General features: G+C 38.8%; 1 protein-coding gene across 3 annotated transcripts; it reads left to right on the plus strand.

Annotated features, from left to right (window-relative positions):
• Positions 1 to 42: 42 nt before the first annotated feature.
• Positions 43 to 12804, plus strand: LOC138318281 (UPF0696 protein C11orf68 homolog). Of its 3 annotated transcripts, none has more exons than XM_069260486.1 (3): positions 43 to 231; positions 4481 to 4649; positions 5151 to 12804. In XM_069260486.1, the coding sequence occupies exons 1-3, from the start codon at positions 195 to 197 to the stop codon at positions 5809 to 5811; spliced, it is 867 nt and encodes a 288-aa protein (XP_069116587.1). In that variant the 5' UTR covers positions 43 to 194; the 3' UTR covers positions 5812 to 12804. The 3 variants fall into 3 exon arrangements, with proteins under 3 accessions (XP_069116587.1, XP_069116588.1, XP_069116589.1); XM_069260487.1 differs by having other exon boundaries at positions 46 to 206; XM_069260488.1 differs by having other exon boundaries at positions 55 to 362.
• The last annotated feature ends 1368 nt before the right edge of the window (positions 12805 to 14172 follow it).

Raw genomic sequence — 14172 nt, forward strand, 5'->3', positions numbered from 1 at the left:
AATTCTTATTGAGTGGTATTTAGGATATCTTTCATCAATACTGATTTCTAGAAAAAAAAATAAAATAACAATATATTTTGCATATATGTGTATATCATAAAAATAGCCGAGGCTATCGCAACAACCGGAAGAGTACTACCGGGCGCATTCGAACAGAAAGTCAACGTTCATTAATATCAAGATGTCGGCATCAGATGATAGCAGTTGTACGTGTGTGGTTCATTAAGACAAGTGGATATTTTAGATTATATGCAATAGTTTAACATGGAAGTCACTGATAAAAAAGAAAACTCGAGAGATGACTCAATGATGCATTGTACTTTACACATTGACATTGTACTTTCGATTTACCCGTGTTTAAGGTGTTTCCCCTCGTTTAATTTTCTTTTAATTTGCTCACTGAAAGATTGGTTGATAAACTGTTTATTAAGGCTTTTGGAAATATTGTACTCTCAATAACCCTACCTTACCGTCTGTTTTTCTCAAAATACAATTTTACACACATATTTTCAAAGCTTGGTAATTGACTGAAATATTACAAACAACAACGTTTTAAGCTCACCTGGCCCGAAGGGCCGGTAAGGTGAGCTTATGTCATGGCGCGGCGTCCGTCGTCCGTCCGTCCGTCAACATTTCCTATAAATCGCTACTTGTCCTAGAGTTCTGCATGGATTGTAACCAAATTTGGCCACAAACATCCTTGGGGGAGGGGGAACAGAACTTGTATAAATTTTGGCTCTGACCCCCCGGGGGCAGGAGGGGCGAGGCCCAATAGGGGAAATAAAGGTAAATCCTTTAAATCGCTACTTGTCATAGAGTTCTGCATGGATTGGAACCAAATTTGGCCACAAACATCCTTGGGGGAAGGGGAACAGAACTTGTATAAATTTTGGCTCTGGACCCCCGGGGGCAGGAGGGGCGGGGCCCAATAGGTGAAATAGAGGTAAATCCTTTAAATCGCTACTAGTCATAGAGTTCTGAATGAAATGTAACCAAATTTGGCCACAAACATCCTTGGGGGAAGGGGAACAGAACTTGTATAAATTTTGGCTCTGACCCCCCGGGGGCAGGAGGGGCGGGGCCCAATAGGGGAAATAGAGGTAAATCCTTTAAATCGCTACTAGTCATAGAGTTCTGCATGGATTGGAACCAAATTTGGCCACAAGCATCCTTGGGGGAAGGGGAACAGAACTTGTATAAATTTTGGCTCTGACCCCCCGGGGCCAGGAGGGGCGGGGTCCAATAGGGGAAATAGAGGTAAATCCTTTAAATCGCTACTTGTCATAGAGTTCTGCATGGATTGGAACCAAATTTGGCCACAAACATCCTTGGGGGAAGGGGAACAGAACTTGTATAAATTTTGGCTCTGACCCCCCGGGGGCAGGAGGGGCGGGGCCCAATAGGGGAAATAGAGGTAAATCCTTTAAATCGCTACTTGTCCTAGAGTTTGGCATGGATTGTAACCAAAATCAGCCACAAACCTCCTTGGGGGAAGGGGAACAGAACTTGTATAAATTTTGGCTCTGATCCCCCAGGGGCAGGAGGGGCGGGGCCCAATAGGGGAAATAGAGGTAAATCCTTTAAATCGCTACTAGTCATAGAGTTCTGCATGGATTGGAACCAAATTTGGCCACAAACATCCTTGGGGGAAGGGGAACAGAACTTGTGTAAATTTTGGCTCTGATCCCTCGGGGGCAGGAGGTGCGGGGCCCAATAGGGGAAATAGAGGTAAATCCTTTAAATCGCTACTTGTCCTAGTGTTTGGCATGGAATGTAACCAAAATCAGCCACAAACATCCTTGGGGTAAGGGGAACAGTAGTTGTATAAATTTTGGCTCTGATCACCCAGGGGCAGGAGGGGCGGGGCCCAATAGGGGAAATAGAGGTAAATCCTTTAAATCGCTACTAGTCATAGAGTTGTGAATGGAATGTACCCAAATTTGGCCACAAACATCCTTGGAGGAAGGGGAACAGAACTTGTATAAATTTTGGCTCTGCCCCCCCCCCCCCCCCGGGGGCAGGAGGGGCGGGGCCCAATAGGGGAAATAGAGGTAAATCCTTTAAATCGCTACTAGTCATAGAGTTCTGAATGAAATGTAACCAAATTTGGCCACAAACATCCTTGGGGGAAGGGGAACAGAACTTGTATAAATTTTGGCTCTGACCCCCCGGGGGCAGGAGGGGCGGGGCCCAATAGGGGAAATAGAGGTAAATCCTTTAAATCGCTACTAGTCATAGAGTTCTGCATGGATTGGAACCAAATTTGGCCACAAACATCCTTGGGGGAAGGGGAACAGAACTTGTATAAATTTTGGCTCTGACCCCCCGGGGGCAGGAGGGGCGGGGCCCAATAGGGAAAATAAAGGTAAATCCTATAAAACGCTACTTGTCCTAGAGTTCTGCATGGATTGTAACCAAATTTGGCCACAAACATCCTGCGGAGAAGGGGAACAGAACTTGTATAAATTTTGGCTCTGATCCCCCGGGGGCTGGAGGGGTGGGGCCCAATAGGGGAAATAGAGGTTAATCCTTTAAATCGCTACTAGTCACAGAGTTCCGCATGGAATGTAACCAAATTTGGCCAGAAACATCCTTGGGAGAATAAGAACTGAGTTTGTATAAATTTTGGCTCTGGTCCCGGGGGGCAGGAGGGGCGAGGCCCAATAGGGGAAATAGAAGGTAAATTCTTTAAATCGCTACTAGTCATAGAGTTCTGTATGGATTGTAACCAAATTTGGCCACAAACATCCTTGGGGGAAGGGGAACAGAACTTGTATAAGTTTTGGCTCTGGCCCCCCAGGGGCAGGACGGGTGGGGCCCAATAAGGGAAATAGAGGTAAATCCTATAAATCGCTACTTGTCCTAGAGTTTTGCTTGGATTGTGACCAAATTTGGCCACAAACATCCTTGGGGGAAGGGGAACAGAACTTGTATAAATTTTGGCTCTGACCCCCTGGGCGCAGGGGGGGTGGGGCCTAATAGGGGATTTAGAGGTTAATATTAAAATTCCTTCAGAAAAGAAACAATGAACCTGTATTCAGAACATTACTTGGCATTACAAACCAGGTGAGCGATACAGGCCCTCTGGGCCTCTTGTTTTAATAAGGTTTGCTTCTTTCTAAGCGGTCCAATATTTAGTCCCGGACTATTCTTTGTATAATTATGTATGAATAAATGTCGGGCTAATTGGACGGTATAACTTTGTTGTGGTTTCCACTTTTAAATAAAGGAGATACATTAATAATGGTATGGCAATCTCCTGGAATTTTGCTTTCATTTCATGATGACTTTTGGGATATAACAGAAACATATACTCTCTAATATATGTTTCTGGATATAACTTCTAAAGGTCCGACAATTTTTCGTAAATAGCTGTCACTAATTTGAGATGGAAAATATCGGGGCCTGGCGATTTTTTAAACCAGTTCCTTTATAAAGTTTTTGTCGATATTTTGATTGACTTCAATACAGTTACCGTGTACTTACAAAATTTGGATGGCTCATCAGTGATAGACTGGTAGAAGACTGATCCAAAATATGTATTAATTTCATTGGCAGTGTTACGGTTTTGTTGATACCATCAGCTTTCTCGACGTTTTTTAAAGACATCCTTATTCATGTTTTGTCTCTTACGTATTTCCTAACAAATCTTGATGTTATCTTTGATGTTTTCCACCAACTCTTTCTCATAGATATAGTGGGAAGGTCAGATAGGCTTTAAAATTCCTTTCTGTTTTACAATGTACATGTATCTTACCCATTGCGCCTTTTATGGCAAATTGACAGCTTCGAATTAATCGCTTCAATGTCAAGATGAGATTTCAATCGTTTTTTAACGTGCAATATAATGTAAATGTTCGTGCATTTTGCTAGAACTTCTTGACGGTACTTGGTTGCTGGCTTTCTGACCTTCATTTTGAAATTGACCAAAAAACCGAATAACAAATTGCTGAATTGTCTTGGGACCTTTGGAACTATAGTGTACACCAACAAGCATTGGTAGTTTCTATACAAAAATTGTGAATCGAGAAGGAAACTATCTTGATTTGTCACGTTGTAATACTCATAAAAATGTGTCACTGTTAACTATTCCACATCCTCAATATTCCGGAGGTTCCGATCACTTACGATCTATACACCCCTGGACTATCTCATAGTAAAATTGAAGGCAGCTCAGCGGAAAACATCTGACCAATCACATGCTAGCAAAGATTTCCTCTGAAGACTACAGAGAGAGCGACGCCTAACATCAACGCCACACAGTCGACCACAGTGTACCGTTATACGGCTCTTTTGATGTACATCAAATGACTGAATTACCTGTACTGTTCTGTTGCCTCCAGTTTAACTATGAAATAGTCCAGGGGTGAAGAGATCGTAGGTAATCGGAACCCCTTGAGTATCGAGGATGACTATTCCACTTCAAAAAGTAATGAAAACCCTTTGTCATTTATCATTTATTATATCTTTCCTTTTACAGCCACATTGACTTTTGAACAGTTTATCACCAAGCTGACGGAGCTCTCTATTGACCCCGCCGATTTTTATAAGAACTACGTGGAATCTACTTGTACCTATGTTGTTGGACGTACCCCAGCACCATTTGACATGTGGTTGGAGGCTAACATGCCTTCTAGGGTCAGAGAAGGGTAGGTTTACACAACCAAACTGTATTGCATGGATTATTTGTTTGTCTTTTGCTTTCTTTCAAGCAATCTTTTTAAGTTTTATTGCAACTTGGCACAATTGTATATGCTAATAGCTGAAGTTATTTGTGCCATTATTTTCATACTCACGAATCAAGAGGAGCTTTTAATATTTAATTCAAAATACAAAATTACCAACATATTCAGAATTACAATATTTACAATGCATATGTTTTAATTTTAAAAGTCCAAATATTAGCTGAAAATTATATTTGGTAGTACTTTGAGTACCTTGTTTTCTGAACAATGTTCAGTACTTTTCATCGCTGTTATTGATGTTTGTTCAGTACAGTTTGCTACATTAAAAACAACATTGTCAAGTCAGGTGATTGAAGCTTGTTCATTTAATACACAGTCATTAATTTATTTCATAAGTTAGTAAGAAAACCCTTGGGTTTGTCACTGGCGAAATATTTAAGTTAAGAAAGATGTGTTTTCTTACAGTGATGACATACCTCAGTTTGTTGGGGTCTTAAGACCACGATATAAAGAGAAACAGAAGCCCGACAGCGACACGTATGAAGAAGAGTCCTCATCAGAGGAAGAGGAAGAGAGTTCGTCAACTGATGACGATGAATGCGATTCTTCAACAGATGATGAAGAAACCGTGTATCCACCACATGTGATGAGGATGTTGGCTAAATTCTCAAAAGAAATTTCCTCTGGAAAAGAAATAACTAAACAGCTTGTTTTTGATCTAGCTGTTGAATTTGGAATTACGACTGGGAAGTGGATGCTGATTCCTGTGCCAACTGGGGTCAAGGTCGATGTACTGTGGACCAAGATTGCTCGGTCCATCGTTGACGGCAGCATTCCAGGTTGTCATTATGCAAAAGTATCCACAATGACTATTGAAAAGATGCTGGGAAATAATAATCCAAGTCATGTCATATGTATCTACAATGACAACTTTCTTGATATGGATGAAGTGAGAGCTTTAGAAAGCGGTATCCGTGCCATTGGGATACGCGGGAAGCTATCGTACAAACCTGATATTTTTACATACTGTGGTGTGTATAGAAACAATCGGTGGAAAATCACTCCAGTCATCTACCAAAGTAACTATGACGTCAAATCGAAACAGTCTAAGATTGATGTGTTTTAGAAACGTAGCTTAACATTATTGCAGCACACAGCATGTGAAAAGGCAGTTAACATTTATAACAGGAGCGAGGTCTATCCTGTATTTAATCAAATTACATAAGATATCTTATATAATTATATAAGATATCGTATATATAGCATATAAGATATATGATATAGAAATTAGATAATATGTCTTATTTAAGTTAATAAGATATCTCGTATTATATATAAGATACCTCGTTTAATTTTCTATATAAGATCCTGCATCTTATATCAAATATGGGATATTTAATTACAAATGTAATATATAATATAATTTCTTATATAATTTTAATTTCGGTGTTAATTAACGTATCTTATATAGAATGAGATTTTGTTAAATTAAAAACCTTTTGGCCCTTTCATGAAAAATCGTTGCTATTAAAATATCTTGTATAACAACGATATTTTAATTATGTAAGATATCATATTTATATAAATAATTGAACGACATATCTTATATACGATCCTATAAAGAATCCCTTTTGATTTCTCTATAAGATATTTTATATAGTATATGAATATATTATATCGTATTCAAGATATCTTATATAACAACGATATTTTAATTAAATAAGATATCTCGTTCATATAAATATCTTCTATCGTATTCAAGATATCTTAAATACATGCATTGAAATTAAGGATCGACATTGCTCCTTGAATAAATGTTATGTTGGCTTGCCAGATACATTAAGCTGTTCTCATAATCGATCTGATTACGTAGGTCATCTGTAGACTTATACAAGTCACCATATAATATATCCATCACTGCATAGTATCTGGTATATATGTATATGTTATCTTTTCATATTTTAAGTTCTTCCTGTGTTATTATGTTAGACTGGCTTGAAATGACGCCAAAATTTGTTGACTTAGTTTAACTTTATTAATAATGTGCCAACATCAACCTCGATATTCCAGGGCCTAGACAATTTCATAGTAAAACGGGAGGCAACAGAATAGAACATGTAACTAAATCGTTTGATATGCATCAACGATACACTGTGGTTGACTGTATGGCTTTGAAGTTGGGCGTCGCTCTTCCTGTAATCTCTACAGAATTTTTAGCTCACCTGGCGCGGCGTCCGTCGTCCGTCCGTCAACATTTCCTTTAAATCGCTACTAGTCATAGAGTTCTGCATGGATTGTAACCAAATTTGGCCACAAACATCCTTGGGGGAAGGGGAACAGAACTTGTATAAATTTTGGCTCTGACCCCCCGGGGGCAGGAGGGGCGGGGCCCAATAGGGAAAATAAAGGTAAATCCTATAAAACGCTACTTGTCCTAGAGTTCTGCATGGATTGTAACCAAATTTGGCCACAAACATCCTGCGGAGAAGGGGAACAGAACTTGTATAAATTTTGGCTCTGACCCCCCGGGGGCAGGAGGGGCGGGGCCCAATAGGGAAAATAAAGGTAAATCCTATAAATCGATACTTGTCCTAAAGTTCTGCATGGATTGTAACCAAATTTGGCCACAAACATCCTTGGGGGAAGGGGAACAGAACTTGTATAAATTTTGGCTCTGACCCCATGGGGGCAAGAGGGGTGGGGCCCAATAGGGGAAATAGAGGTAAATCCTATAAATCGCTACTTGTCCTAGAGTTCTGCATGGATTGTAACCAAATTTGGCCACAAACATCCTTTGGGGAAGGGGAACCGAACTTGTATGAATTTTGGCTCTGATCCCCCGGGGGCAAGAGGGGTTGGGCCCAATAGGGGAAATAGAGGTAAATCCTTTAAATCGCTACTTGTCCTAGAGTTCTGCATGGATTGTAACCAAAATCAGCCACAAACATCCTTGGCAGAAGGGGAACAGAACTTGTATAAATTTATGCTCTGACCCCCCGGGGGCAGGAGGGGCGGGGCCCAATAGGGGAAATAGAGGTAATCTTATAAATTGCTACTTGTCCTAGAGTTCTGCATGGATTGTAACCAAATTTGACCAGAAACATCCTTGGGGGAAAGAGAACAGAAAATTGTATAAATTTTGGCTCTGACCCCCTGGGGGCAGGAGGGGCGGGGCCCAATAGGGGAAATAGAGGTAAATCCTGTAAATCGCTAATAGTCATATAGTTCTGCTTGGATTTTAACCAAATTTGGCCCAGAAACATCCTTGGGGTTAACAGAATTTGTATAAATTTTGGCTTTGACCCCCTGGAGCAGAAAGAGTGGGGCCTAATAGGGGAATTCAGAAAAGAAACAATGAACTTGAATTCAGAACATTCCTAGGCATTACAAACCAGGTGAGCGATACAGGCCCTCTGGGCCTCTTGTTTTTTCAGGCCTGTGATTGGTTCTGATTTTTCATCAGATGGTGGTCATGGGCTATTCAAATCGCCTTTCGTCCGCGGTCCGTCGTCCGTCCGTTAATAAATCTTGTTACCACTATTTCTCAGAAATCACTGAAGGGATCTTTCTCAAATTTCATATGTAGGTTCCCTAGTTTTGCATATTGCATTTTTGAGACTGACCGGTCAACAAGATGGCCGCCAGACAGCCATCTTGGATTTAAATATTTAAGTTTGCTTCCGCTATTTCTCAAAAAAAAAATGTTTCCGTAGGGCCATAGTTGTCCATATTGCATTTTGGGACCGATTGATCTACAAGATGGCCGGCCGTCCGCCATCTTAGATTTTGATAGTTGAAATTTGTTACCGCTATTTCTCAAAAGTACTGAAGGGATAAGTCTCAAATTTCGTAAATATGTTCCCCTAGGCCCTAGTTGTGCATATTGCATTTTGGGACCGAACAGTCAACAAGATGGCCGACTGGCCGCTATCATGGATATTGATAGTTAGAGATTGTTACTCCTATTCTCAACAAGAGGCCCAGAGGGCCTGTATCGCTCACCTGGTTTGTAATGCCAAGTAATGTTCTGAATACAGGTTCATTGTTTCTTTTCTTAAGGAATTTTAATATTAACCTCTAAATCCCCTATTGGGCCCCACCCCTCCTGCGCCCAGGGGGTCAGAGCCAAAATTTATACAAGTTCTGTTCCCCTTCTCCCAAGGGTGTTTATGGCCAAATTTGGTCACAATCCCAGCAAAACTCCAGGACAAGTAGCGATTTATAGGATTTACCTCTATTTCCCCTATTGGGCCCCACCCGTCCTGCCCCCGGGGGGCCAGAGCCAAAATTTATACAAGATCTGTTCCCCTTCCAAAAAGGATGTTTGTGGCCAAATTTGGTTACATTCCATAAAGAACTCTATGACTAGTAGCGATTTAAAGGATTTACCTCAATTTCACCTATTGGGCCCCGCCCCTCCTGCCCCCGGGGGATCAGAGCCAAAATTTATACAAGTTCTGTTCCCCTTCCCCTACGGATGTTTGTGGCCAAATTTGGTTACATTCCATTCAGAACTCTATGACTAGTAGCGATTTAATGGATTTACCTCTATTTCCCCTATTGGGCCCCGCCCCTCCTGCCCCCAGGGGATCAGAGCCAAAATTTATACAAGTTCTGTTCCCCTTCCCCCAAGGATGTTTGTGGCCAAATTTGGTTACATACCATTCAGAACTCTATGACTAGTAGCGATTTAATGGATTTACCTCTATTTCCCCTATTGGGCCCCGCCCCTCCTGCCCCCAGGGGATCAGAGCCAAAATTTATACAAGTTCTGTTCCCCTTCCCCCAAGGATGTTTGTGGCCAAATTTGGTTACATACCATTCAGAACTCTATGACTAGTAGCGATTTAAAGGATTTACCTCTATTTCCCCTATTGGGCCCCACCCCTCCTGCCCCCGGGGGGTCAGAGTCAAAATTTATACAAGTTCTGTTCCCCCTCCCCCAAGGATGTTTGTGGCCAAATTTGGTTACAATCCATGCAGAACTCTATGACTAGTAGCGATTTAAAGGAAATGTTGACGGACAGACGGACGACGACGGACGCCGACGGACGACGGACGACGGACGCCGCGCCATGACATAAGCTCACCGGCCCTGCGGGCCAGGTGAGCTAAAAATTGGTGACTGGATATGTCTCAAATTTCGTATGTACGTTCCCATAGGCCCTGGTTGTGCATATTGCATTTTGGGACCGAACAGTCAACAAGATGGCGGACCGGCCCTAGTTGTGCGTATTGTATTTTGGAATCGATCGGTAAACAAAATGGCCGACCGGTCGCCATCTTTGGTAGTCAAAGTTTGTAAAGCAGAGAAAATATCTCTTCTTTCAATTATCAGACATAGATCATTCTTTGGTGGGTGCCAAGATCAGTCTGGGATCTCTTGTTTCCTCTGAGCTGCCTTCAGTTTAACGTGAGGTTATCCAGGGGTGTAGAGATCGTAAGTGTTCGAAACCCTTGGAGTATCGAGGATGGGCCAACATATGTTACATAGATAATTCTAGCCAGGTGTTTTTGTTCTTTCCCAATACCTTTGTTGCTTGAACTCTAATAGCTACCATTTTAAGATTGTCTGTACTTGGATGTGGAAAGGCAGGTTATGGAGTTCCACAAATACGACGGTTCAGTCCTGTCTAAAATGGTTCTATGATTACAGGGTTTAGTACAAACCTTATAGCCGGTAATTTTAACAGGAATGTTATTTTCACTATTTATGGGTCAGTGTCGAGATTGCGAAAGTTATGATATGCTAGTAAATAAGTAATAAAGTTTACTCTTATCGTAAGATCACAGAACTGTAATTTTATGGCAGGAAAATGTTTAATTGTCTCGGAATAAGTAAAAAAAGGGAAAGTTTGGACCAGAGGCGAAATAACCGGCTATACGGTACATGTTATTATTTTTCAGGTCAGTCCAATCCTCGGAGACCTATGCATGGTTGATTGTACTACGCTACGTATACACTACACTTATCACACGTGTAGCGTAGCGTAGTACAATCAACATTGGGTCGCCGACAATTCACACTTGATGATTATTCTAGAACATACAATCATGGGGAATCATGAGGTTTTATTAGAATATCTATTGTTCTATTTTGAATGAATTGAAAAATTTTACTTTAATCAACATAAAAGAGTGATTGAAGTCCAGAGCATCATATAGTAAACAGCATTACTACAATAATGTATTTCGTTACATTCTAGTCATTATCAGGATCTAGTCGTCATATATAATTTATAATGTGTCAATGTGGTTAAAATAAGTTTGAAATAAGTTTAAAATAAGTGTGTTTTATGAAATGTAGAGCTTGTTCATGTGTTTTTAATCATATTTAAATTTAATTTGTTTGTGGTGATTGAATGTATTGTTCATAAAGTACATATACATTTTAGTTTCATTTAGTCATCATCATAAAAATTCTGTAAGAATAGATTTAAGCTGGCCTTTTAGTTCACCAATACAGGATTATAAGTGTTTTGATGAGTATATTAAAACAATAAATTACTTTTAGAAAAAATTGCTGGATTTTGATAATTTCAAGAAGCTCACTATAATGACCCGAAATATCCAGGTTAAGGTTTTGGTGGAAGTGTTGAAATACTGTATACATAGCAACTGATATTGATTTCCACGATAAAAAAGGATTACAATTGTTGTGTATGGACAATCAATTTACTAATAGTGAAAACACAGTATTTGAGAGAATTACGAGATGCCAAATGGGCAGAAATAGGCAGGTTAAGATTTTGATTTCCTTAAACTGTGGATTATTTATAACTCAAAACAGTTCTATTATTCATTTTAAGATGACATGCATGATCTTCTACTTAACTGAGTACATTTTATCATTAGCTGAGAGGAATTTACCCTAAAAATGGATTTGGTTATTTGACATTTAGAATTATACTGTAATTCGTTTTTGTATGCAGCATTGCTAGGAACACCTTTGTCTGAAGTGTTAAGTAAGATTCAAAATGAAATTGTGTTTGCATTTCTTTGAAATTTTCAGTTGAAAGTTTCATACTATTTACTTGTTTGAGTGTTATATTTGAGTTATTTGTTACGCGATTAATCAATAATTCTGGTTTTCAATTCAATTTTGATATAATATTCAAATTGAATTTCTCTTGTATGTGTGATAAATTGATGCCATGAAGATTTATGTAATCTATGTCAAAATCTTAAAGGGCCACTATCTTTCCGAAACGGCTTTTAATTTTTAAAATAGGAATGCAAAACGAGATCAATGATTTTGTAGAGTCGCAGAAGTTATTAACTATACGTTTACTAGCACACTTATCATCACCTTCAGAACTGTTTAATTAGAATAAATAAAATGTTAATTTTCATAACGCGGGTCGTTTTATGTTTCCCGTCGTCGTCCTAAATGCCGCGCGGTAGTTGACTATCACTGCGCCAGACGGCAAAACAGCGAAATAAATCTCCACTTTTATCGTACATTAGACAGGAAATCTTGCATATGTTTGGTGTTGTAACCTCATCTTAAGCCATCGATATATATTTTCTTTTGTTATTAATGTTTTTAAGAAACCTTTAAATTTTGCGACGGAATGGTAGTGGGCCTTTAATAATCTAAATACACAAGACAATTATGAAAATAAAATAGTACTACATTTTTCCATATTTACTTAAAACATATGGTGGTTATTTTGGTATGTCAAAATTTCAATATCAACCTGATGTTAAAATTTCTTAAACTGGTATTCATTTCTCAAAAACATAGCGTAATACAATCAAACCTCATTAACTGAAGATGACGAATTATCTGTGTACTAGTATTCAACTTAATTTTACTAATGTATATAAAGTTTTTGTTTCATGTCCAACAAAAAATGAATGTGACTTAAGTTAAATGGAGTCATGATTGAAACGAAATTATCTTCCAGTTACGAATTCTAGTTAAAAAATATTTTCACTTTCAGGTTGATGGTCAAATGTACCTATGCCGTATTGATTGTAACATTAATGCTTTTACGATATTATTGTTTTTTTTTGTGTGTTTGTTATTCAATTGATAGTTCAATTAAGAATTATAGTTATTATGTTAATCATGTGCCTTCAATAAAGCTTAGTTAATTAAAAAAAATGCTTAACAGATTTGTGTGGAGTTAATCATACATCCTTTATTTGACCTGCCCTTCCTGCCCCAAGGGGTTGGGAGGGGATCGAGTTACCGTTTATATAAAAAAAAGATCCCCCTTCCACAAAATATTTCAAAGTTGAGACTAGCTTTTGACCAAATTTGGTCAAAATCCATTGCAAACTCTATGATAAGAAGCATTTAAATGAATTCACATGACGATCAAGGAAAGTCAAAATTTGTACTAAACCTACTTCCCTTCCACCAAATATATTTCTGACCAAACTTTGTTAATGCAAACGAATTTTGTTTAAATGAATTGACTCTATTTGTTATAGCGCAGCCATCCTGCTACGTCAATGCATCAAAGTCACCATTTATGTAAAATCTTTTCTTTCACAAAGGACGTTCTTACTATTAACGTATTATGGGAACTTTATGACTGGTAGTGATTAAAATAATTGGGCCCTCGTCCCTCCTTCCCCATAAGGGTTAAAGTCCCCTTTGGTACACAATCTATTCCCCTTTCGCCAAGCATGTGTCTTACCAAATAGTTAAAAATAATTTTTATATAAATATCGATTTAGATTAATTGATCAATTTGCCTCCATCCAAGATGAATAGAGTTGCCATCCACACAAACTATTTCTCCCAACGATAGTTGTGACCAAATTTTAACAAAATCTGTTGAGAACGTATGGATAATAGCGATTTAAATGAATTTACCTCTTTCCCTTTTTTGGTCCCTTCCCATTTGATTCACTATCAGGCTAGGTAAGCAAGATATGCGGAGGTTATCAACACCCGGAAGATATATACTAGGTATCGATTAGGACCTAACGTTAACGTTATCATTCATCTAGACGGTCAAGATGTCAAAACGAACTAGGTATGGCTAATCAGTCACAGATTCTATGGGTTTTTTTGGGGTGCTACAGGGACCGTCCTCGCCGTTATAAAATATCTAAAAAAATGATGTATTATTTTTACGTTAACTCTTCATTTTTCTACAATCATACAATCGCCAGAGGAATTTGAAAACTATCGTGGTTTTCTGAATCCGCAACTAACTCCCGAACATTAAAGATAAGCTATCGTTTTAGTTTAAAGATGCTCGACCGCTGAGAAATAGTATTTTTTCACTATCAAAAACAGGAGCAGACGATTCAGTATTTTTCTTCAGTTACAAAAGTTACTTACTTTACACCATAACCACCATTGAAAAGTTTGAGCTTCTAATTTTACTTGAAGTTAAAAATATGAAAAATAATTAATTGCATCCCGAAAAAATTCCGTGTCACTATATCATATATGGAATGAAGTACTAATTGCGCATGCACAAATGGCGTAATAAATTATTCTTTACTATTTTAAGTGTTAATT

The sequence above is a fragment of the Argopecten irradians genome, chromosome 3, assembly GCF_041381155.1.
Source record: "Argopecten irradians isolate NY chromosome 3, Ai_NY, whole genome shotgun sequence".
In the NCBI taxonomy this organism is placed as follows: Eukaryota; Metazoa; Mollusca; class Bivalvia; order Pectinida; family Pectinidae; genus Argopecten; species Argopecten irradians.

What these genes read in the sequence shown, in the direction of transcription:
- LOC138318281 (XM_069260486.1), top strand. Translation starts at nt 195, where the DNA reads ATGATAGCAGTTGTACGTGTGTGGTTCATTAAGACAA. An exon ending in TGTGTGGTTCATTAAGACAA is followed by an intron (nt 232 to 4,480) that starts GTGGATATTTTA and finishes TTCCTTTTACAG; the next exon opens with CCACATTGACTTTTGAACAG. An exon ending in CCTTCTAGGGTCAGAGAAGG is followed by an intron (nt 4,650 to 5,150) that starts GTAGGTTTACAC and finishes GTTTTCTTACAG; the next exon opens with TGATGACATACCTCAGTTTG.